At 55.9% G+C, this 20,667-nt stretch overlaps 9 protein-coding genes across 9 annotated transcripts; 2 read left to right on the plus strand and 7 right to left on the minus strand.

The window, feature by feature from the left end:
- Positions 1–273: 273 nt before the first annotated feature.
- IUM83_05952 (cutin hydrolase) lies at positions 274–915 on the minus strand (the record flags this gene model as incomplete). The annotated part of the gene is made up of 1 exon (XM_067930118.1): positions 274–915. One exon carries the CDS (start codon positions 913–915, stop codon positions 274–276), a length of 642 nt encoding a protein of 213 aa, XP_067782630.1.
- Positions 916–3,870: 2,955 nt separating this feature from the next.
- IUM83_05953 (cutin hydrolase) lies at positions 3,871–4,515 on the plus strand (the record flags this gene model as incomplete). The annotated part of the gene is made up of 1 exon (XM_067930119.1): positions 3,871–4,515. The coding sequence occupies one exon, from the start codon at positions 3,871–3,873 to the stop codon at positions 4,513–4,515; it is 645 nt and encodes a 214-aa protein (XP_067782830.1).
- Positions 4,516–4,885: 370 nt separating this feature from the next.
- Positions 4,886–5,539, minus strand: IUM83_05954 (cutin hydrolase; the record flags this gene model as incomplete). The annotated part of the gene is made up of 1 exon (XM_067930120.1): positions 4,886–5,539. The coding sequence occupies one exon, from the start codon at positions 5,537–5,539 to the stop codon at positions 4,886–4,888; it is 654 nt and encodes a 217-aa protein (XP_067782598.1).
- Positions 5,540–7,933: 2,394 nt separating this feature from the next.
- On the minus strand, positions 7,934–8,236 carry IUM83_05955 (uncharacterized protein; the record flags this gene model as incomplete). Its single annotated transcript, XM_067930121.1, has 1 exon — positions 7,934–8,236. One exon carries the CDS (start codon positions 8,234–8,236, stop codon positions 7,934–7,936), a length of 303 nt encoding a protein of 100 aa, XP_067782829.1.
- Positions 8,001–12,809, plus strand: IUM83_05956 (Kinesin-like protein; the record flags this gene model as incomplete). The annotated part of the gene is made up of 1 exon (XM_067930122.1): positions 8,001–12,809. One exon carries the CDS (start codon positions 8,001–8,003, stop codon positions 12,807–12,809), a length of 4,809 nt encoding a protein of 1,602 aa, XP_067782766.1.
- A 276-nt stretch (positions 12,810–13,085) lies between these two features.
- IUM83_05957 (RNA-binding nuclear protein (MAK16) containing a distinct C4 Zn-finger) lies at positions 13,086–14,117 on the minus strand (the record flags this gene model as incomplete). The annotated part of the gene is made up of 2 exons (XM_067930123.1): positions 13,086–13,956; positions 14,056–14,117. The coding sequence occupies 2 exons, from the start codon at positions 14,115–14,117 to the stop codon at positions 13,086–13,088; spliced, it is 933 nt and encodes a 310-aa protein (XP_067782765.1).
- Positions 14,118–14,612: 495 nt separating this feature from the next.
- IUM83_05958 (glutathione peroxidase) lies at positions 14,613–15,537 on the minus strand (the record flags this gene model as incomplete). The annotated part of the gene is made up of 2 exons (XM_067930124.1): positions 14,613–14,735; positions 14,830–15,537. 2 exons carry the CDS (start codon positions 15,535–15,537, stop codon positions 14,613–14,615), a joined length of 831 nt encoding a protein of 276 aa, XP_067782597.1.
- Positions 15,538–18,038: 2,501 nt separating this feature from the next.
- On the minus strand, positions 18,039–19,361 carry IUM83_05959 (putative carbohydrate-binding protein; the record flags this gene model as incomplete). Its single annotated transcript, XM_067930125.1, has 3 exons — positions 18,039–18,455; positions 18,590–19,074; positions 19,133–19,361. 3 exons carry the CDS (start codon positions 19,359–19,361, stop codon positions 18,039–18,041), a joined length of 1,131 nt encoding a protein of 376 aa, XP_067782596.1.
- Positions 19,362–19,537: 176 nt separating this feature from the next.
- On the minus strand, positions 19,538–20,136 carry IUM83_05960 (U4/U6.U5 small nuclear ribonucleoprotein 27 kDa protein; the record flags this gene model as incomplete). The annotated part of the gene is made up of 2 exons (XM_067930126.1): positions 19,538–19,787; positions 19,877–20,136. 2 exons carry the CDS (start codon positions 20,134–20,136, stop codon positions 19,538–19,540), a joined length of 510 nt encoding a protein of 169 aa, XP_067782799.1.
- Between the last annotated feature and the right edge of the window lie 531 nt (positions 20,137–20,667).

Genomic DNA, 20,667 nt, shown 5'->3' on the forward strand with positions numbered 1-20,667 from the left:
TGCTCCAGCTAGCGCGCCATCACTATCTATTAACGTTGGTACCTGATAGCAGTCGGTGTTTTCAGCTCCTGGTCCCTGTTCTAGCTTGTCAAACCACCTTGTTGGAATCTTTTCACCGGCTCGCACTCCCTTCACGACCAGTAATATGCTGATCTTTGTGCTCGACTTCAAAGAGCTGCCATGAACAGATTCCGATGACCAGTTAAAAGATAACATATATTTCTAGACTGCAATTTTGCGTACACCGTCACTTAGCCAGGATGGAAAATGTGCTTACGCACGCAGCGCTCTGCCACCCTTGACCAACGCAGCAGCCTTCTGGGCCGCGGTGTTCACGCTGCCGTCCGTCGCGTACGTCAGGTGAGCCATCATGTTGAAGCCGGCGGCGCACACCGGGTCGCCCCTGTTACAGAACTCAATGGCTTTGGATCCATACGTGGGGCTAGCGCTCGAGATCGTCTGACCGTAAAGCCTGAGAGGGTTGCCGAACGTCACGACAGCCTTGATGCGCGGCGCCAGCGACTGGGGGATAACGCTACCGGAGCCGAGAGCCGTCTTGATACCCAGCGCAATGTCGGTCACACTGGCACCCTGCGAGTACCCACCGAGCACGAAAACCGTGTTGGGGCACGCGTTGGCCACAGTCACGACGTGGTTGGTCATGTCGGTAGCACCGGGTCCGGCGCTGGTCTGGTCGTACGCGGCGAGGTAGTTGACCGCGTAGGACGAGACGCTCATGCCACCGAGGTTGGAGGCGATAGCCTTGACGAGAGGCTGGCCGGTGATACCGAGTCCAGGGGCTTCACCACTGCCGCGAGCGAACACGACGTGGACGTCCGAGCACTCAGCGTTGACGAGATTGGCGGGACTGGCGAGCAGCACGAGCAGGGATCCGAAGAAGGCGGAGAACTTCATGGTGTGGTGGAGCTTTGGTTGGTCTGTGTTGCACAGCGGAAAATGAAGAGTGAAGAGCACATTGTAGAGCGAGACCATCGAGATTCCAGAGCGGGTCGCTTGGTGTACATTGCTGACGCCTTCCGGCTTGCTAGTCGTCCTGTTCTTGTTGGTCGCTGCGTGGGGACACTTATAATGTACCTCCTCGCCAGCCGGCTATCTACGCCAACGATTTGAGGCCCCAAAGCCCAGGCGTTGTCGCCTACATGTACAGTACTTGATCGCGACCACCCTGCCCGTTGTTTGTGTTGCACGGCCGCCTTCAACGGCGTCGAATAAGGCAGAAAGGGATTTGTCGATAGGGAAAACTCAAGTATTCAGACCACACGACGGCTCTCGACGTGTCATGTCAACGGGGGAGTGTACATTTACCGGTCGACCTGCCAGTCAAATCGGAACGCACGCGTCTTCATCGGTCACTGGAGCTGACATCTTACCGTATGTACGCAAGCACGCGCTTGCTCCATGGCGTTGCGGCGGCTTGTTGGCGGCTGCAAGCATACATGTACAGACCTCCCGCTCGTTAGTCGCGGTGGGGTCTCTCTTACAATCATAAAGGGATTTGATTTGTAGAGGTGGTTAGTGCAATAAAATGTACTGTGATATTCCGATCAAATAAATCCAGTATGCAAAATATAAAATTATACGGGGTGCGATGAGTTCGAAATCTTGGTACGTATCTTCCTGCAAGTCGTTAGTCATCGAGATCACGTGGGAGTGCAAAGCAGCTGGGAATCACGCGCGAGACCCTCGGTACGGACAGAACTACAGTTGACTCAAATTCTGCAGGGTCCAGGAAACTACTGTACCATGTAACCACATGCACGCACAGCGTGTCAAGCCGGCTGCCTAAAGGCTCTTGTGTATCTTTGACGAAAGCGCTCAACATTTCCGTGAGTTGGTTTCTATGGTTTCAACAGCGACGACAATCGTCTGTTCGCCACTTTGCTCGCTCCATTCGACTTTTGAAATGCATCCCTAGATATATCACTATCTAGCCGACGTCGCCGCCCATAGTGATGCGAAACGTAGATGCTCAAGGCTTCAGAGCAAGTCAGCCAGGCGCCACTGAAGAGAGCATCGTTCGGCCCCCTTGGCCACCCTCTCGGTTCATGCGTCTATAAATTGTGAACACTATTACACTGAGTAGTGCTACCCGAAAGCTCTGTCTATCTCTCAGCTAGTGCCCATTACTACAACTTGGAAAGTTACCAACTGTTTGGACCTTTTTTCGATTCCCGCACAAGTGAATGAAGATACGGCTTTTTCATGTGGTCGAAAGTTACGGCCCTTGTTCTGAGTCAGGCGTATAGCCCCGGTGATCGAGCTCGAGTTTACGCCAGCTACTCGATGAGTGAACGCCTCAGAATTGCATGTGCCCCTCTCCGCCGCCAACCACAGGCAGCTTGGTGTCAGAGTTGTCGACTACAACTCTCCGCTTGGTTATTTCGCGAATTACCAAAACACCTGTGATCGAAGCGTGTTGAGTATGGCGCTAGATGACAACGAGCTTGTACCCTTCAATGTAACCCGGCCCAGCATACTGTACCCGATTTAGGGCGAAGTACAGGCAAGCCCGTTGAAACCTTGGGCACTGCCCGCAATCAGACCGATACCGGTATCTTCCGGTCTTGTTGGCTTGATGTAACCAGCTGGTTCCCGAGAGTGCGTCAGGAATCCGGCTGTTTTCAGCAGTGCCTTCATCTTCGGCCTCGCTGTGTGAGCGCGTGGCGCTCCTCGAGGCTTCCTGTCAGCCAGTTCGTGTGCTATAGTAGGGAAGGGACGGCGGGTAAACGCGTCGTGATGGCTCACATAAGACAGTGCCTGCAGTATGGCCGTAGTATCCACTAAAAGATAGAGGAACCGCTGAAAACCGGTTCCGCTACAATATCTCCGGTATCCCGGAATAAGACCGTGAGATACCTGTCACCGGAGATGCTCTGCTCGAAGTGGAAAAGCTATTGGTGATCGCAGCACCGTGCTCGTGACGTGTAGGTCGCTAGCACCCCAGTCACTTGCGAGACAAATCAGCTGCAAGCGGAACTGTAGTCTGCAACTCTGGTTCGGATCTGTTTGTGGCCGCCGCGGCCGATAAGCGGAGAGGAGCGGACATCAGGCATTTATTTAGGCGTTCTCGTGTTCAGTAGCTGACCTAGCTCGAGCTCGAACTCGAACTCGAACACCGGGGCTACAGGTACGCGCAACTCACAACAAGGCGTAAGTTACGACCACATGAAAAAGCAGGCCAATTGTACGGGAATCGGAAAAGGCCCAAACGAATACGCACCGCAGTGGACAATAGCGAATGCGCACTGTGGCGTTTTTACCGTTCGTGTGTGCACCAATCCAGACGTTGACCCAGTGAGTCAAAGTGCGCAACTCACGCGTCCTGAGGCACAACTCACGCGTCCTGAGGCGACGGTCTGACTAGCGGCTAGCTCATGTAGCGATATATATGCGGCGTGATTTCCTGACAGGTCCACCCTTGCAAGTCAATTTTGCGGCTATGGTGGACCACCATGGTGGCTATCTGTATCCCCCCCCCCTTCGGTTAAGCTGGCATGTGGTTTCCAGAACCTTCGGGCCTGTAGCATCAGGTTGATAACCGTCGAAGATCACCGGTTCCCTCGTGTCTGCCTTGTTGAAATGTTGCTACTGTAGGAGCGAGGGGGCACGTACAAAGCATTGAGTATGTTCTGATCGTAGTACATGGATCACGATGAAAAGCGTGGCAGGAGGCGTTCCCACAGCGAACGAACGCGAATAAGACGACTGTGGTGCGGCGTCAGCAATACTGGAATCCAGGGGCCGCGATCTTCTACCATGAGCTTTCACTTTTGCTTTTCCACTGTAGCACACACACCAGGTAAACCCCCAAGCAACTCAAAGGCAGCCCATCTCAATCACCCCCGCAACATGAAGTTCTCCACCTCCCTCGGATCCCTGCTCGTGCTGCTCGCCAGCCCCGCCAACCTCGTCAACGCCGCGTGCTCGGACGTCCACGTCGTGTTCGCCCGTGGAAGTGGCGAGCTGCCTGGACTTGGCACCGCTGGCCAGCCTCTCGTCAAGGCCATCGCCTCCAACCTCGGTGGCATGAGCGTCTCGTCCTACGCGGTTCAGTACCTCGCCGCGTACGACCAGACCAGTGCTGGCCCGGGTGCCACCGACATGACCAACCATGTCGTGTCCGTCGCTCAGGAATGCCCCAGCACCGTGTTCGTTCTCGGCGGCTACTCGCAGGGTGCCAGTGTGACCGATATTTCCATCGGCATCAAGACGGCTCTCGGCTCGGGTAGCGTAATCCCTGAGTCGCTGGCACCGCGTATCAAGGCTGTCGTGACGTTCGGCAACCCGCTCAAGCTCTTTGGACAGACCATCGCGAGCGCCAGCTCCACGTACGGACCCAAGGCTATCGAATTTTGCAACCAGGGTGACCCTGTGTGCGCCGCTGGCTTTAACATGATGGCGCACCTCATGTACCCGACGGACGGCAGTGTGACCACTGCGGCCCAGAAGGCTGTTGCGCTAGTGAAGAGTGGCGCTCGAGCTCTACGTGTGTAAGCACCGTTAACACTTGCCCAGCAACCTACCTTGTTTTTGGCAGAAGCCATGTTTGGTAATATATGTCCGACGTACTTGACCGAAATCCATCGTGCCAGCCCTGTATGCAGCTATTTGCCACGGCCTTTTGGCGTACACGTCATTTAAGGGCTAGACGCTTGAAAAGTCACATTGATCGATGTTAAGGCTTCTGGCCTACGCTACCTGTAAACTACTTGTGCTTGCCCCCCACCCCCACCCACACACAGTGAACAATGGTCTTTGGAGTCCAGAGAGCAATTTCTTCTCTTCTATTGACTGACACACTTAGACTATCCATTGGTACTAAGATGCTGACTTGACGATCACGAAACACAGACACCAATAGAGTTCAGCCGCGCAGCGTGCGGCCACCGCCCTTCACCAACGCAGCAGCCTTCTCAGCGGCACCCGACACACTGTCCATCGGGTAGGTCATGTGGGCCATCGTGTTGAAACCATTACCGCACACCGGGTCACCCTGATTGCAGAATTCAATGGCCTTTGATCCGTACGTAGAACTTGAGCTCTCGATCGTCTGGCCCATGAGCTTCAACGGGTTACCGAACGTCACAACGGCCTTGATGCGAGGTGCCAAGTTCTCCGGAATGGTATCACCGGAGCCGAGCATCGTCTTGATACCAATGGCGATGTCGGTAACGCTGGCACCCTGTGAGTAGCCGCCGAGCACGAACACGGTGTTGGGGCATTCCTGGGCGACGGACACAACGTGGTTGGTCATGTCCGTGGCGCCGGGTCCGGCGCTGGTCTGGTCCATTGATGCGAGATAACTGACCGCGTACGAAGACACACTCATGCCGCCAAGGTTGGAGGTGATGCCACTGACCAGTGGCTCACCGCAGATGCCGAGCCCGGCCATCTCACCGCTACCGCGAGCGAAGACGACGTGGACGTCCGAGCATTCCGCGTTGACGAGGTAGGTTGGGTTCGCGACCAAAACGAGAAGAGACCCTAGGATCGTTGAGCAGGCTGAGGTAAGCTTCATGGTCGAAGTCGTCACTGGTATCGTGGGATGCGGTGGTCGAGTCCAATTAAAGAATGAAGCACAGGGAGAGTACGGTATCAGTGTCAACGTGGTTGACTCAACGCGCATGGGCAGCTTTTTGGCGTCAATCCTCTACTGCAAGCTGTAAAATACATATTGGTGTTAAGCGGGCACACGTGCTGCCCGCAATCGGAGCGATCTTATCGGACGTCTGCTGTAGATTTGCTCCGGGTGTTGAAGTGAATAATCACACGAAAATCAACGATAATCAAATTACTGATAGGAATACTCAGTCATGAGGTGGGTCAGCTACCTAGCTGACAACTGTACATGCACGTCACCTTGTTCTACGGCATCAACTTGATCTACTTGGTCGCTCGAAAAAGAAACGATTTAAATCGTGGTTTACTGATCTGTGTAAATGTTAGCGTAGCGCGTCGACTCGGCCCAATATGTGTATCTCTAGCCGATGCCACATGATGAGCCACGGAGCGATGTGACGTCTTTGGATCCAAGAATCAACGAAAGCCGCCTCATGCAGCTGTGAAAACACATGCAGACCGTGTGTCTTGGTGATGATACCGTATCATTACGTATCATTGATATGAACGAACAGCAACAGCGTTGCGGACATCGACAACGACCGTACCAAGACGGCATAGCTTGAGGGTGATAGGGCTTTGAAACCCATCTACTTTACCTGGTATTGTGACGATAGCGAACAGTAACAAGGTTGAGAAATGCAATCCGCGATGTCTTCGTGTTGCTTGAACTCGACAATGTCGAATCGAGTCGATTTGGTGTTACTGGAACTGGTATTTTAACATGCACTGAGCTGTTGCTGATTGGGTATGTGCCACAGGCTGTAGAGGTAGTGTACAGCTGCCTGAAAGGGCCGCCGATGTGAGTTCTCTAGCCATGCCGCGTGCGCTTCTTTGCTAGCAGCCTTCACCCAACTTTTTGTTTTCTGACGCCACAGCAACCGCATTAAAGCTGCCATGAAAATTGAATAGACGCAAGCTTTTGAGGAGTAATGGCTGCTTCTGACGGCAGCCACAAGCTCGTCGTGTGCGTTTGGCCATCAGCAGAATGGCGTACGCGTGGTCTCTTAACCGTATCTACGAGCACTAACAATGGAGGGCACAGCGAACCTCGGCGTCGACACGCTGCTCATTGGCACGAACACATCACTATTTCTTTCTCGTTCTGCTTCAGCAAGCAACTTAAATCTCCGGTGAGTGGAAGTCACCCAGCCCAAACAACACAATGAAGCTCGCTACCACGTTCTCCGCTATCGTCGGATCGGTTGTGTTTCTTGCCAACCACGCTACCCTCGTCACCGCAGAGTGTTCGGACGTCCACATCGTTTTCGCTCGCGGTAGCGGCGAGATGGCCGGGCTCGGCATCTGCGGTGAACCACTGGTCAGTGGCATCACCTCCAACCTCGGTGGAAAGAGTGTATCCTCGTATGCGGTCAACTACCTAGCGTCCATGGATCAAACGAGTGCCGGACCCGGCGCCACGGACATGACCAACCACGTCGTGTCCGTCGCCCAGGAGTGCCCCAACACCGTGTTCGTGCTCGGCGGCTACTCACAGGGTGCCAGCGTTACCGACATCGCCATTGGTATCAAGACGACGCTCGGCTCCGGCGACAGCATCCCGGAGAACCTGGCGTCTCGTATCAAAGCCGTCGTGACCTTCGGCAACCCGTTGAAGCTCATGGGGCAGACGATCCAGAGCTCCAGCCCTACATACGGACCCAAGGCCATCGAGTTCTGCAGTCAGGGCGACCCGGTGTGCGGCAACGGCTTCAACACGATGGCGCACGTGACCTACACGACGGACGGCAGCGTGACGTCCGCCGCCGAAAAGGCCGCCGCGCTGGTCAAGGGCGGCGCTCGCACGTTGCGCACGTGAAATTGGTCCACGAGCAAGGAAAGGGTGCAAGTCACTGCGTAGTATTGTCTGTCTGCGTCATTTTGTGGGGGCTACCGTATCACAATCCCAATAACTCAATACACGTATAACTACACATCCTAAAACAGTAGCTGTCTCGTGGGGTTGTTCCTCGTAGAGCATGTTCTTGAGCAAGCAGCGCGACTGCTTCCAGCTCTAGATGAAGTCCCCCTCGAACAAGCTGGCAGCTCGGTACTCTGGCAGGTGCAGTAGGATCCGCGAGACTCGCGCCGCGCCCGTTTCTTTGGGATCGCACTTTTCGAGCGTACTAGACGAGTTTGGAACGTTTTTGGAATGAGGGGAAGCATCTGTACCATTCTAAAACCAGACGGGACAGTCAGTGTTTACAAAATGGACGCTCGGACAAATTGGGTTACACCAGCGTCCACCACGAAAAGCAATTGTCCGTCCGGTGTCCATATTACTAAGTAGCGCTTAAGTGTAAAAAGTAGCGATAAAAGTAAAAAGCGCGCCAACTCGCTCCATTTTCAAACTACCTCTAATGACGGACGCAGCGGCGGCGGCGCCCGCCGAGGCGGAGAACATCGCCGTGTGCATCCGCGTGCGGCCGCTGAACGAGCGCGAGACGCGTGCGCAGGACTCCTCGGCGCTGCGCTGCGTGCCGGCGCTCAACGCCGTGGCGCTCACGGACCCGGCCACAGGCGCGCCGCTGGCGGGCAAGGGCGGCGCCTTCCAGTACGACCACATCTTCGACGCCGGCAGCGACGCGCGCGCCATCTACGCGCGCGTGGCGCAGCGCATCGTGCGCTCGACGCTGGGCGGCATCAACGGCACCGTGTTCGCGTACGGGCAGACGAGCTCGGGCAAGACGTTCACCATGCAGGGCGACGGCGGCATGCCGTTCGAGCCCGAGGCCGAGAGCTGCCGGCCTGGCCTGCTGCAGCTGGCGGTCGAGGACATCTTCGGCTGCATCGAGCGCTGCGCGGACCGCGACTTCCTGCTGCGCGTGTCCTTCCTCGAGATCTACAACGAGGTCGTGCGCGACCTGCTCGGGCCCAGCGACAACCTCAAGCTGCGCGAGGACCCGCGCAAGGGCGTGTACGTCGAGTGCCACGAGCAGATCATCACCAACTACGAGGACATCGTGACGCTGCTGCAGACGGGCAACCGCAACCGCACGGTGGGCCACACGGCCATGAACGACAAGAGCTCGCGCTCGCACAGCGTCTTCCGCATCGTGATCGAGAGCAAGCACAAGGGCCAGAGCGCCGCAGTCGGAGTCGGAGCCGACCGCCGCCTCTCCGAGGAGGACGTGGACGGCGCCGTGCTCGTGGCCAGCCTCAACCTCGTGGACCTGGCCGGCTCCGAGAGCCTGCGCCACACGGGCAACGAAGGCATCCGCCAGCGCGAGGCCGGCAACATTAACAAGTCGCTGCTCACGCTGGCGCGCGTCATCAACGCGCTGGCCAGCGCCGGCGGCCAGAACGCGCCGTTCCGAGACAGCAAGCTCACGCGCCTGCTGCAGAACTCGCTGGGCGGCAACACGCGCACGCTCATCGTGTGCTGCGTCACGCCCAGCGACAGGTACATCGAGGAGACCAAGAGCACGCTGCAGTTCGCGGCGCGCGCGAAGGACATCAAGCAGTCGGCCACCGTGAACGAGGTGCTGGACGACCAGACGCAGCTGCGCCGCCTCAAGCGCGAGGTCAACGAACTCAAGAAGCTCGTCAACTCGGAGGCGCTCAACGCCCTCAAGGCGGAGAACGAGGCGCTGCTCAGTGAGAAGAACCACAACAAGACCGAGATGGCGCGGCTCAAGGGTCTCATTCTCTCTAGCAGTTCGGTGGCGAAGGCTGCCGTGGAGAAGAAGCGAAAGCATCGCGGCAAGCGCACGAGAGAGACGTGGGGACCGGGGGACTTCCCCCCTAGCATCAAGACACAGGCCCCACTCTCACCGCACCGTTATCCGCGAAAGCGCCACTCTGTGGCGAAAGAGAACCAGGACCCGCAAACTCTTTTCCGAGTCTACGAAGATGGCGACGAAAGTGCAACAAAGGACGCTGGAAATTCACCGTTCCACGCAGCAGTAAGAAAAGTCAAGCCGAACCAAGCCGGCCTGGGCGTTAAGGAAAGCAGCAAGCAAGTGCTTGATCTGTTTGCAGCTGTGCTTCGGAACTGTCGCGACGAAAATGTCGAGGATCCTATGGCGGCGATCGAAGCGCTGGCAAACGAGAAAAGTGCCTCACTTGGTGACATTGAGCGCGCCCGTGCTTTTGATGTTCTAGCGGATATTAGGACTTTGATGGTGGAGAACATGCAATCCAGAGCTGTCCTGGACGAAAAGTTGGCGCTGGAACATGAACTGAAAGATTTGCGAGCAAAGCTGAACGAGAACCTCGCAAGTTTCGATTGCTCGGAAAACGCGCCGAAAGCGGGTGCACTCGTTGAAGAGATCATGGCCGAGCTGGAATCCACGCAGGAAGCGTTAGCAACGGAAAAGAAGCGCTGCCAGGATTTAGAGACCGAGAAGACGAATTCTCAGCATATGGCTGCAGAAGAGCTGGATGCTATTCAGTCTCAGCTGGAGACCCTAAAGCTCCAGTCGAACGAATCCCAGCAACGTTTTGATCACGAAAAGCGCCAGCTTCAAGCTACCATTGAATCGCTTCAGTCAGAGCTACCGCAGGCTGCTAACGACGGGGAGTACTTCAGTCTGCGCAGTAAGATGGATGAGTTGGAAAGCCTGCTGGAGGAAATGAAGGCATCAAGAACTGTCCTTCAGCTGGCGGTTGCTGAGCGCGACGAGGAAATCTCGTCTTTAAAGCAGCAGCATAATGATTCTAGTCAGTTGGAGCAAGAATCGCGCGTCAATTCTTTGGAGGAAGAGAAAACTCTCTTGCAGCAGAAAATTGTCGAGCTGGAGCAGCAGGTTGCCTCGACCACAGATAATGCCAAAAGCGACAAGCCAATCGAAAATGCGGTTGTCGAAAAACTCGCAGGAGAATTACAGAATATCATGCAGGAGCTTGCGCAGTTGCAGTCCGATCACGAGAGAGCAGCACTCGAGAAACAAGAGTTGCAAGCAGATGCTGAAAGAATGAGCGAGGAGCTGGAAATTTCGCAACGCCAAGGATACGAGCTGAGCGAGACGTTAATGCAAAAGGAGCATATTGCCAAGGTACTTCAGGCACAGCTAGATGCGAAGTTAATGACAATTTCACAGATGCAGCAGCGCCTCGAGACTGAATCAAAGCAACGCGAGAAGCTTCAGCTTGATGTGCAGTCGTACGAAGAAACACTGTCTGTGCTGCGTAAGGAGGCAAAGGATAGCTCGGTTACGATTGCAGACTTGTTGGAGAAAATGAAAATGCTAGAAACAGACTTGGACTCGGCAGCTCGCACTCAAGAAAGAAAGGACGAGAAGTTGGCGAGTTTGACGGATGCCTTGGCAAGGTCGAAGGAGGAACAGCAGGAGATGCGTCTCCAAAGTAAACAGCGACTTGTGGCTGCTGAAGGCAAAGAAATGGCGTTGGAAGAGAAGATATCTGCACTTGAGCAGCAATTGACGATGAGCTCAAATGGCGTAGTTCAAATGGAACTCATCGAGTCCAGGGAAAAACAGACTGAGCTCCAAACTAAGGTAGCGACACTGGAGAATCAGCTGACTGAGGCTCGAGAAGAGCAGATCAAACAGGATGATGTGTGGAACAAGAAGCAAGCGATGGCAGAAAGGGAATTTGCACGCTTCACGGCGGAGCAGAAACGACTTCGTGAGGAATTAACCGCACTCCACAGCAACTCTGGAGCTTCTAAACAGGAGCTGGAGGCTCGAGCGGAGGAGCTACAAAAGACCAAACAATCATGCACGGAAATCTTGGAACAAAAACAATTGGTTCAGGAGAAGCTAGAATCGACCAATGCTGCATGGGACGAGAAGCAACAGGAGTTGGTGCTTCAGATGGATAGTATCCGCGAGCAGTTCCAGGAAGCGCAGAACGAGCTTGAGGAGTACCAGAAGAATGCGGATGGCGAGATTCATCGACTTCGTTCTGTGATCGAAGAAGCCAATGCTGAGATCGAAGAGTTGAAGTGTTCCGCTAAAGCGAAGGAGGAAGAGTTTGAGAGTCAGATTGGTAAGCAGGAGGACTGGCAAATTCAGGTTAAGAACCGACAGGAGGCGCTGCAAGCCAAATGCGATGAGCTTGACGATGAACGTCGACTGCTGAAGGAGAAATATGCCGCGCTTGAGGCTGAGCGTGGTGGTGTGGAGGAGCAACTCCAAAACGAGATCCTTGAGCTCTCTGAAAAGTGTGCTTCCGCGCAGGCGCAGCAAGCTACTTATCAAGGAAAACTGAAGGAGATGGAGGCTCAGTTAGAAATGACTGAGAATGATGCGGGCAAGTATCGTAAAGAGTTTGAAAGTCTCGCAAAATCCTTGAAGTCCTCTCAGGTGGAGGCTGTCGAATATCACAACCAACTGGTGGAAGCTCAACTAGCGAAGGAGAGCATGGAGAAACTCGTAGAGAAGCAGAAGGCTCGCATTGACAAGCTAGAGAAGGTGAAAATGACGACAGAGACGCTGGATCTATTCCGGAAGCTGAAAAAGGACCGACACGACTTGCAGGTCAAGGTGCAGGAGCTGCAGAATGACTTGGCTCAGGCCGAGCAAGTCTTGACGCAGTACCAAGAAAACCATCAGGAGAAAGAGCAGCGGCTAGTGGAGGACAAAGATGAGGAACTGAAGCTACTCAAGGAGCACGTTGAAGAGCTTCGCAATGCTCTGCGAGCCGAGACGCAGCGGGCAGCAGACATGAAGGCGGAAATGCGTGCGGCCCTGAGTGACGAACGCGAGAAAGCTGAGCATGAGATTCAGGAAATGCAAGCACTTGTGAAGGAGAAAATGGAGCTGGTGGAGAAGCTGGAGGCGCAGGTGGCGTCTGTCCAGGATGCCATTGTGAAGCTGCAGGAGCAGAAGAGCGAAAACGTGGCGTACCTGGAAAAGGAGAACCTCGACCTCCATGTGGAGAACCGTGAACTGAAAAAGCAGTTGGAGTCGGCGTTGTCACCGCCGGAGAAGGACGAACTGATGGGGGACACGGGTACTTTCGATGCATCTGCGGCCGCAGCAGCTAGGGCACTCGCGGAGGACAATGATACCGATCACCTCGAGTCTAGCGCGCATGTGGTTTCAGACGGTGACGATCTCAACGATGCCCCCTCCCAGCCGCAAGAAGCAGAGACTACTCGGGCAGGCGGCTTTCTGCTCTCAACAAATGAGTTGGACGCGATAGCTGCTCAAAGCCAAGAAGATCCGCACGACGGGGAACGGCCAGAGTGCTCGCAGCAGTAAAGTGCAGTCTGCATGTAAATAATGGATTATTCGTCAATGTTTTGCAGTTTACCTCCAACGCGTGCGTCTCCAACTGTGCAACGAATGATATCAAACTCGTCTATGCCAGAATCCCACCATGCTCGCGTGCAAGGTTAGCGGCATTAAGAACCAAGCGGATGAAATGTTCACGTGCAAAATAGTCTATTTCGATTTCCCCGAGGTCCACGAGCGGCGCACCCCCATCCAAACACCACGCAGAACGACAGCCATCCAGTCAGCTGGCGTTCAAGCCCTCTACCAGTTGAGCTCTCCGCCGGCCGCCTCCTGCTCCTGTTCGTATTCAATCTCGACGTACGGGCCCTTGGGCTTCTTCTGCTTCTTGCTCTTCTTGGAGCTGGGCGGCGCCGCCTTGCGCTTCTTGGACGTGGGCGCGTCCTCCTCGTCGCTGTCAGACTCGTCGCTCTCACCGCCGTCGTCCACGGCGAACTCGTCCGCGAGGTCCTCGAGGTCGCTCTCGTCCTCGTCAAAGTCCTCGACGTACTCGACCTGGCCGACCTCGTCGTCGTCGTCGTCCTCGTCGCCCTCGAGCTCGTACTCGACCTCCTCCTCGTCCTCGCTCTCCTCCTCCATGGTCTGGCGCTTGCCGTTGCTCTCGAGCACCTTGGAGAACTCGCGCTCGGGGAAATTATAAATATCGCCGTACGTTCCCTTCTGCAGGCGCTCGAGCAGCTCCTTCTCGATCGAGTTGTCGAGCTTGGCGGCCACCATGGCCTTCTTCTCGCGGCGCTTCTCGCGGCGCTCGATCTTCTTGTTGATGACCACGAGCTTGGGCTTGGTCTTGAGTGTGAGCTTGCGCATGCGCATGAGGTACTGGTGGATCTTGGTGAGCCGCTGCTTGTTCTTGTGGATGAGCTTCTTGGGCCAGAACTGCAGCTGCTCGTCGATCTGCGCCAGCGACTTGGTGTAGTTCTTGCTGAGCTTCACGCGCTCCCACAGCCGGTTGGGCGTGTGCGCGCGCTCGATGGTCTTCATGTACAGGTAGCACACGCCGTCCTCCTCGCGGATCGTGGCGTAGCGCGAGTTGGCCAGCGGGCAGGCCGTGCGGTTGCACAGACCCGTCACGTTGTACGGGTTGCTGCAGAACATGTTGCCCGTGCCCGGCAGCCTGGCAGCAACGACGATAACAGAGATACGAGTTAGTTCACAGCTCTAGGATGTGTCATTGCTCATTGCTCGTTGCTCATTGCTGCTGCTGGTGACGTACTTGCTCTTGAAGGAGCAGAACTGCTTGGAGATGACGCCCCAGATCACTTCGTCGTGCTGCATCTTGGCTCGGGGGCTGGCGCGGGAGCTGGAGCTGCTGCTGGAGCTGCTGCGGGCTGGGACTGTTGCTGCTGATGCGGCTCAAGTCGCAAGTGATGGCAACCAGTAAAATGCATCGGTGGCTGGCCACGGTTGGAATCGCGCCGATTGGACGAAAAGGGGCGAGTTTCAGCGAATCGGAAGGGGTGGGGGAGATGAGTGACACTGTCAAAGGAAGACCAACGTGGACGTTGCGGGACAGCTTTTCGGTGGGTTGACTGCAAAATTCTTCACGCAATTACTTAGCCTTCTTACTACGCACACGGTCGCGTCTCGAGCTCACAAACACATAGCTCCGCGCCTTTGGCCGTCTCTGCCTCTGTCTCTTCCTCCCTCGTCTTGGTCGATGGACAGAGTCTGTCGCCGTCAGCTCTGCGGTTGGAGTCGTGCGTTTTCGGCGGGAGACTCGCCCCCGCGTGCTGCTGTATCAAAGTGTTGGTGCGACGACTGGTGGCCGTCTCATAGCTGCTTCTCGTTCGACGCGTCCACCTTGCAGAAGAACTTGATGTCTTCGATCATGCCGGTGAAGTCCAGCTTGGGGCTGTAGCGCTTGTACGGCGTGCCATCCGGGCTGATGAGGAACTGGACGCAATCAGCAACAAATCAAAGAAGCACAAGGCGTTAGCGACGGATCAACCTCACGCAGCAGCAGTCTATCGGACGGACTGCAGCGCACCTTCTCGAAGTTCCAGCTGACGTCTGCGCGCGTGACGGGCATCCAGATGAGGCGCATGGGGTGCGAGAAGACGCCGCTGGGCGTGGACATCTCGTCCAGCAGCGTGCGGTCGCACGGGTAAGGCAGCGTGATGCGGAGGAAGTTGAAGAGCGCGTGCGCGTTGGCGCCGTTGACCTCGACCTTCTCCGTGAGCATGAAGGCCGGCTCGAAGCCCTTGCCGGGGCGGATGTGCCGCAGGCTCTGGTAGATCTCCTCGCCGTTGAGGTTCTCCTGGTGGCCGAACTGGTTGCACGGGCAGCCGATGATCACGAGCTCCGGGAAGCGCTTGGCCAGGTCGTTGAGCTGCACGTAGGCCTTGGTGGTGGAGTTGCAGTGCGACGCCACGTTCACGACCAGGATGGGCTTGCCGGCGAAGTCGGCCAGGCGGATGAACTTGGAGCCCGTGAGCGAGCGGAACGAGAAGTTGTGCGCCGTCTTGCGGCGCGACGCCGCGGACGACGCGCGCGCGCGGTCCGGGCTCTGGGCGGCGGGGGACGCGCGGATGCCCGTCACGGGCACGGCCACCGCCACGGGCAGGTTGTGGTACTGGTTCTGCTGCGAGGCCGGCCGCAGCACGCCGTTGGTGCACTGCTCCCCGTCCTGCGCGCGGCCGCTGGCGTCGTCCGCGCTCGTGGTTTCGCAGCCGTAGCCCGCCGGCAGCTTCATCATCTCTGCTCTGTGCGTTAGCGTCGGGTGTGGGACAGTCGGAGTTTCGGCGAATGGGCGAGCGGATGGGCGAGTGAAAAGCAGCGGCCTAGACTAGGACTTGTGGGTGGTAGGAAGGGTCCTATGCTAGGCAGGGCATAGTAGGGCCAAGTCAGTTGTCATTTTCGGTGCTTGGCCTTGTGTCAGTTGCTTATTTATTATCGGAGACTTCGCGGCTCAGCGTACGGCCGTGGAGATCGGACATGGGCGGACTGCGGCGTCGCTGGAGCGCGCGGCGCAGTGCCGGCAGGACATGGGGGTTCATGCCGGCGGCGGCGAGTGAAGGTGCCGGTGTCCTAGATTTGCCTCGCGACACACCATGTCGGCTGGGGATTACAGCGCCGCAGCCTTGACTCTACGGAGCGTGTGGCTGGGAGCGGCAACGTTCGCGTTGTTGATATCAAGGGCACGCGAACATGGCTGTGGGCGGCGAGAGGCGTGCGCTCGCAACATACACTTTGTGCAGTAGGTACAGTATGGCGAGTGCCGCCTCCAGATCGCAGGAAAGCACACACACCGCGACCTACACCTTGTGCAACACGGTGCAACATGCGGAGACTAATGAGGACCCTTTCTCTTAACGATTGCGTGGTCGCCGTGATCACTCGACGGCAGAGCGTGTACCGTGTACACACTGTACCCGAACCCGGGTAAAACGCTACATGTAACCCGACCGGGCTACGGTAACGTTATAATGTTGTAAACAGTATAACCACTTGCCTGCCTTTGCTATAGGTACTGTACAGCGCGCTGTGCATTCCGGCGTCAAGCGCGGTACCGGAAAGCACTTTCTCCATTGCGGGAACTATAATGGCCTTAAAAATTAAATCGCGGAGCTCCTAGATAATATTCTCGCAGTGAGATCTAATAGCGAGCTCATCGACTGAGAGTAGGTCAATTAAAGATGAACTCACATTATATTGCACGCTTTGTTAGAATGGCTCTGTCTGTAGTATATAATGGGCCGGGTAAGTTCGGGTACCCGAACTGCGCTGTCGGGCGAGTGCGAGTACCCGAGGTGAACCAAGCGATGCGATCGGGCGGGGCGGGTAACCCGAAAATCACCAATTGCGAGCTCAGCTGCAATGACAGCAATTCGACTCTGAAGCGTTGCTACGTTGACAATTACTAGCGCGGTACAAGTGTGTGTCCGAGTACGGTACACGTACAATATTTAGATTTTGAAGGAATTACAGCGCTGATCAAACGACTTAGAAAATTTCAGGAGGCTATTATTAATAACTAAGGTTGAAAAGACTACCCAATTTTGATTCTCGAGTATTTTGTTGCTTGCATTGCTTGGCCACGTCCGGAGGTATGCTTTGAAGTCGCATCTACATTCTTACATGTACTGTTAATGCATGTAATCTAAGCAATACACAAAATTAATGTAGATACGGTACAGGAAATCAGCTTCGACATAAGCACTGGCAGAATCAATATTGTTTACCAGTCCTGTCAATAATCCAACAGTGTTGATGCGTTGCTGTAGCAGCAGGTTTCGATTCCGTACCATAATCTTTGTTATTCCAGCAGCATCCTATCTACATGTATGTAGCATCACTGGTAATACATTTTTTTCAACACGCCTTCGTCACAGCTGATGTTATGATGAATAGCCCAGCGAAGACGTATCGAGCCCTTCCGCGCGCGGGCAACAGCGTCCCGCAGGTGAGTTGCAGCGGGCGCGTAGAGCAGAGCTCTCAAATGGCGATTTTCGGGCTACTCGCCCCGCCCGATCGCATCTCTTGGGTCACCTCGGGTACCCGCACCCGCCCGACAGCGCAGTTCGGGTACCCGGCCTATCATATACTCCATTCTAACAAAGCGTGAGATATATTGTGAGTTCATCTTTAGTTGACCTACTCTCAGTCGACTAGATCGCTACTAGATCTCACTGCGAGAATATCATCTACCATCGATAGCCGGAGGGAACTCCACGATTTACAAATTACGGTTCTCGCAGTGGAGAAATTGCTTTCCGATACCGCCGGAATGCACAGCGGGATATGCAGATCTAAAACAAAGGCAGACAAGTAGTCATATTGTAACATTATAGGTACATGTAGGCTCGGGTATACCCGCACCACCCGAGGATGCTTTCGGGTACCCGCACCCTACCCGAAGTTCGGGTATACCCGGTCGGGTAAGCATTTTACCCGGGTTCGGGTACCCGATTGCGAGCTCTGCATTGCACTGTGTACATGTGCAACGTGGTCCGCCTTCACATTTGCATCGCTCCAATATGGCTTTGATTCTTGTTCTACTGTTACGACACAGCGCACGATCCAACACTACACGCACTTGGGATTAAACTTGCTGCTTCACGAATAACAAAACTGATGGAAGTCATAAGTTCTTCACACCAAGACTACGGACCGAGGACAGATCGACCGCCCTACAGGATGCCGAATGCCTGTCTCCGGTCTGAAGGAGTTTCTGCACGTCAAAAGACTGCACGCTTATCATAGACGGCGCTTCGAAGTCGCGAGCCTTCTGTCCTTCCTCTTGGCGATCACCACGGCGACGATGAGAGTCACAAGGCCCACCGCTCCGACCGTAGACAACACAATGATCAACGGGTCGGTGCTGGCGGACGTCTCACCAGACTTGGTGTTAGCCTTCTGGGCTTCGTCGCCGCTGGCTTGGCTGTCGGCAGTCTGTTGCTCGGACGATGGGGCAGCCGTGGTCGCGGCCGGCACTCCGGCACTCTGCTGGGTCTGCTGATGAGCAGTCATCGTCAGAAGTAGTAAGGGTGTCGTTGCCACTGGTTTCGAGGTCTTGACCACCTCCTTCGGGGCCGTCGTGGCCTCAGGCTCCACCGTTCCCGCGATGTTGAAATGCTGCTGGGCGGCACCGCTTCCCCTGGCAGTCTCCGAATTCTGGGTAACGGAGCAGTGGTTGAAGGAGCAACCGTGGCAGGAGGGGCCGTGGACACAGGAACAGTAGTGGGTAAGATCTCTTGCTGTTTGTACGACGGGGCAGTAGTGGCAGGAGAAGCAGTAGCAAGACGCACCGTGGTGGGTGAAGGCGTCCGCGTAGTAGAAACCGGCGTCTGAGTCAGTGTCGGCGTAGGTGACGGAGTCGGAGCTTGGGTGGGCGGGGCCGTCGTGGGGGCCTTCGTCGTAGCCGCAGTTGTCGGGGTCGGGTTGTTGCACGTCGGCGAGCTCTGTTGCGCAGTCTGCGAGGATCCGCCTGATGGGAACTGGTTGGAGCCTTCCGTGCCCGAGTCGGCGGTGAGCAACACCGTGTCCTCGATCGAGTTGCCGTTCACGTCCGTCATGGAGATGGTCATGCTGGTCAGGTCGGTCTGGGTCTGACTGGCGCCGTCGAGCAGGTAGTAATAGGCCGAGCCGAGCATGGTCGTGTCCTGACCATTGATCTGCAGGCTCTTGACGCCCGTGGCGAAGTTGGTGGGCTGCACCACCGTCCAGTAATTGTTGCTGCCGCCCTTGAGGCAGTAGTTAGCGTTGCCCGACACGGGGCAGTCCACGAACTCCACTTGATGGAGTACCACGACGGCGTCGACCCCGTCAGGGAGGTGAACACCGTCGGCGACAGATCCAGGTCACGTACGCGCACTCGGGGCAGCGGTCCAGAATCTGCACCACGATGGACTTGGACTGGTCCGCGCACCGCTTGTCAGCGCACGAAACCTCGGCGCAGCGGCCGCAGTTCTGGAGACCGTCCCATTGCTTGTCATTCAGTGCGGCGTAGTCCGTCGTTGGTTTGTGAGTAAGGAGCTCCGTCTGGAAACGAGCGACAGCGTCGCGCGGAAGAAGCCCCAACGTGTGCGGCAAAACGAACTTTGGACACTGACAGACAGCAGAGAGCCTACTGAAGAGGAAAAATATAGTTATAGGCTAACGTGAAGGTCCTCTATTGCATCAGCCATGTATCTCTACGCAGCCACAGGTCAGAGTCACAGCGTTTTAGTCTCTGTCAAGGCCCCCACTAACCCACCTTAGGACTTGTCCAGTGGGCGGTTGAAGCCACCGCGGCGGTTCATGTACTGGCGGTACTCGCGCTTGTTCTCGCGCCTCGCGGTGCCCACGGCGGCGCTCTTAACGTTCTCCTCCACCGCCTTGCCCTTGGTGGAGTCGAAGCCCCCGAAGCCGAGCAGCATCTGCATCTGCTCCTCCTCGCTCAGGTGGGACAGCGCGTTCACCTCCTCCACCTGCTGCGGCTTGGGCTGCTCCGCGTCCTCCTTCACCCTGCAATGCACACGACAAGGTAGAACGTGTTAACGGAAAATTTCCACTCCACCTTTTGCGTCCCAACAAATTCGGTAGAACCGCTCTACCTTTCAGTCCCGTTCGCCCTACGAGACGTAGAACGGGAGGTAGAACGCCGCCCCCGCGACCTGCTGCGACTCCTGCTGCGGCTGTACGAGCGGCGACGGCGGCGCCGCTCTACGCTGCGGCTGCGACTGCGACTGCGGCGCTCCCGGCGGCGGCGGTTGCGCGGCGGAGAGCGGGAGCGCGAACGCGAACGCGAGGCGGACACGGAGCGGCGGCGTCTGCGGCTGCTGGAGGGCGCGTCGCGGCGCCGGCGCCGGCCCAAGCTGTCGAGCGAGCCACTGCGGCTTCGGCTTCGGCTGCGCCGCATGTGCAAAGTTGAATATTCGGAATTGGACTTTGCTTTTCGACATAAAGAAATTTGCGGAGTCGTATTGCTATATTTCAGTATGAACCAGTTTTGTCAAGGACAGCCTTATTAATACAGGATTTTTCGGCCACGTTGGTGGCCGTACCTCACTCATTTTTACGAGTTGGCCGATGCTATCCAGATATGTTTGAGCCTTTACAATATTAGTAGTTACAGAGGAGTTGTGTTAACGCGCGAGACCTAAGTGTAGCTAGCATACAAGGTGGTGCTTTTGGCACTGCGCCAGGTTGAATCAGCCATGCAACTAATACAAAAATCTAACTTAAAAAGTGGTGATAAATCCGTAGTGGGTCTTGTTACCTTTCTTATCCAGTACTTCTACGCAACTACGAGGCATAGACTCGATGAGGAAGCAAGCATAGCTGTGACAATAGAATCCCGCGCCTCAAAGAGCGCAGACTTCAATTGAGGCACGCTATCATACTG

This window comes from Phytophthora cinnamomi (genome assembly GCF_018691715.1).
Source record: "Phytophthora cinnamomi strain GKB4 chromosome Unknown Contig104, whole genome shotgun sequence".
NCBI classification, from domain to species: domain Eukaryota; phylum Oomycota; class Peronosporomycetes; order Peronosporales; family Peronosporaceae; genus Phytophthora; species Phytophthora cinnamomi.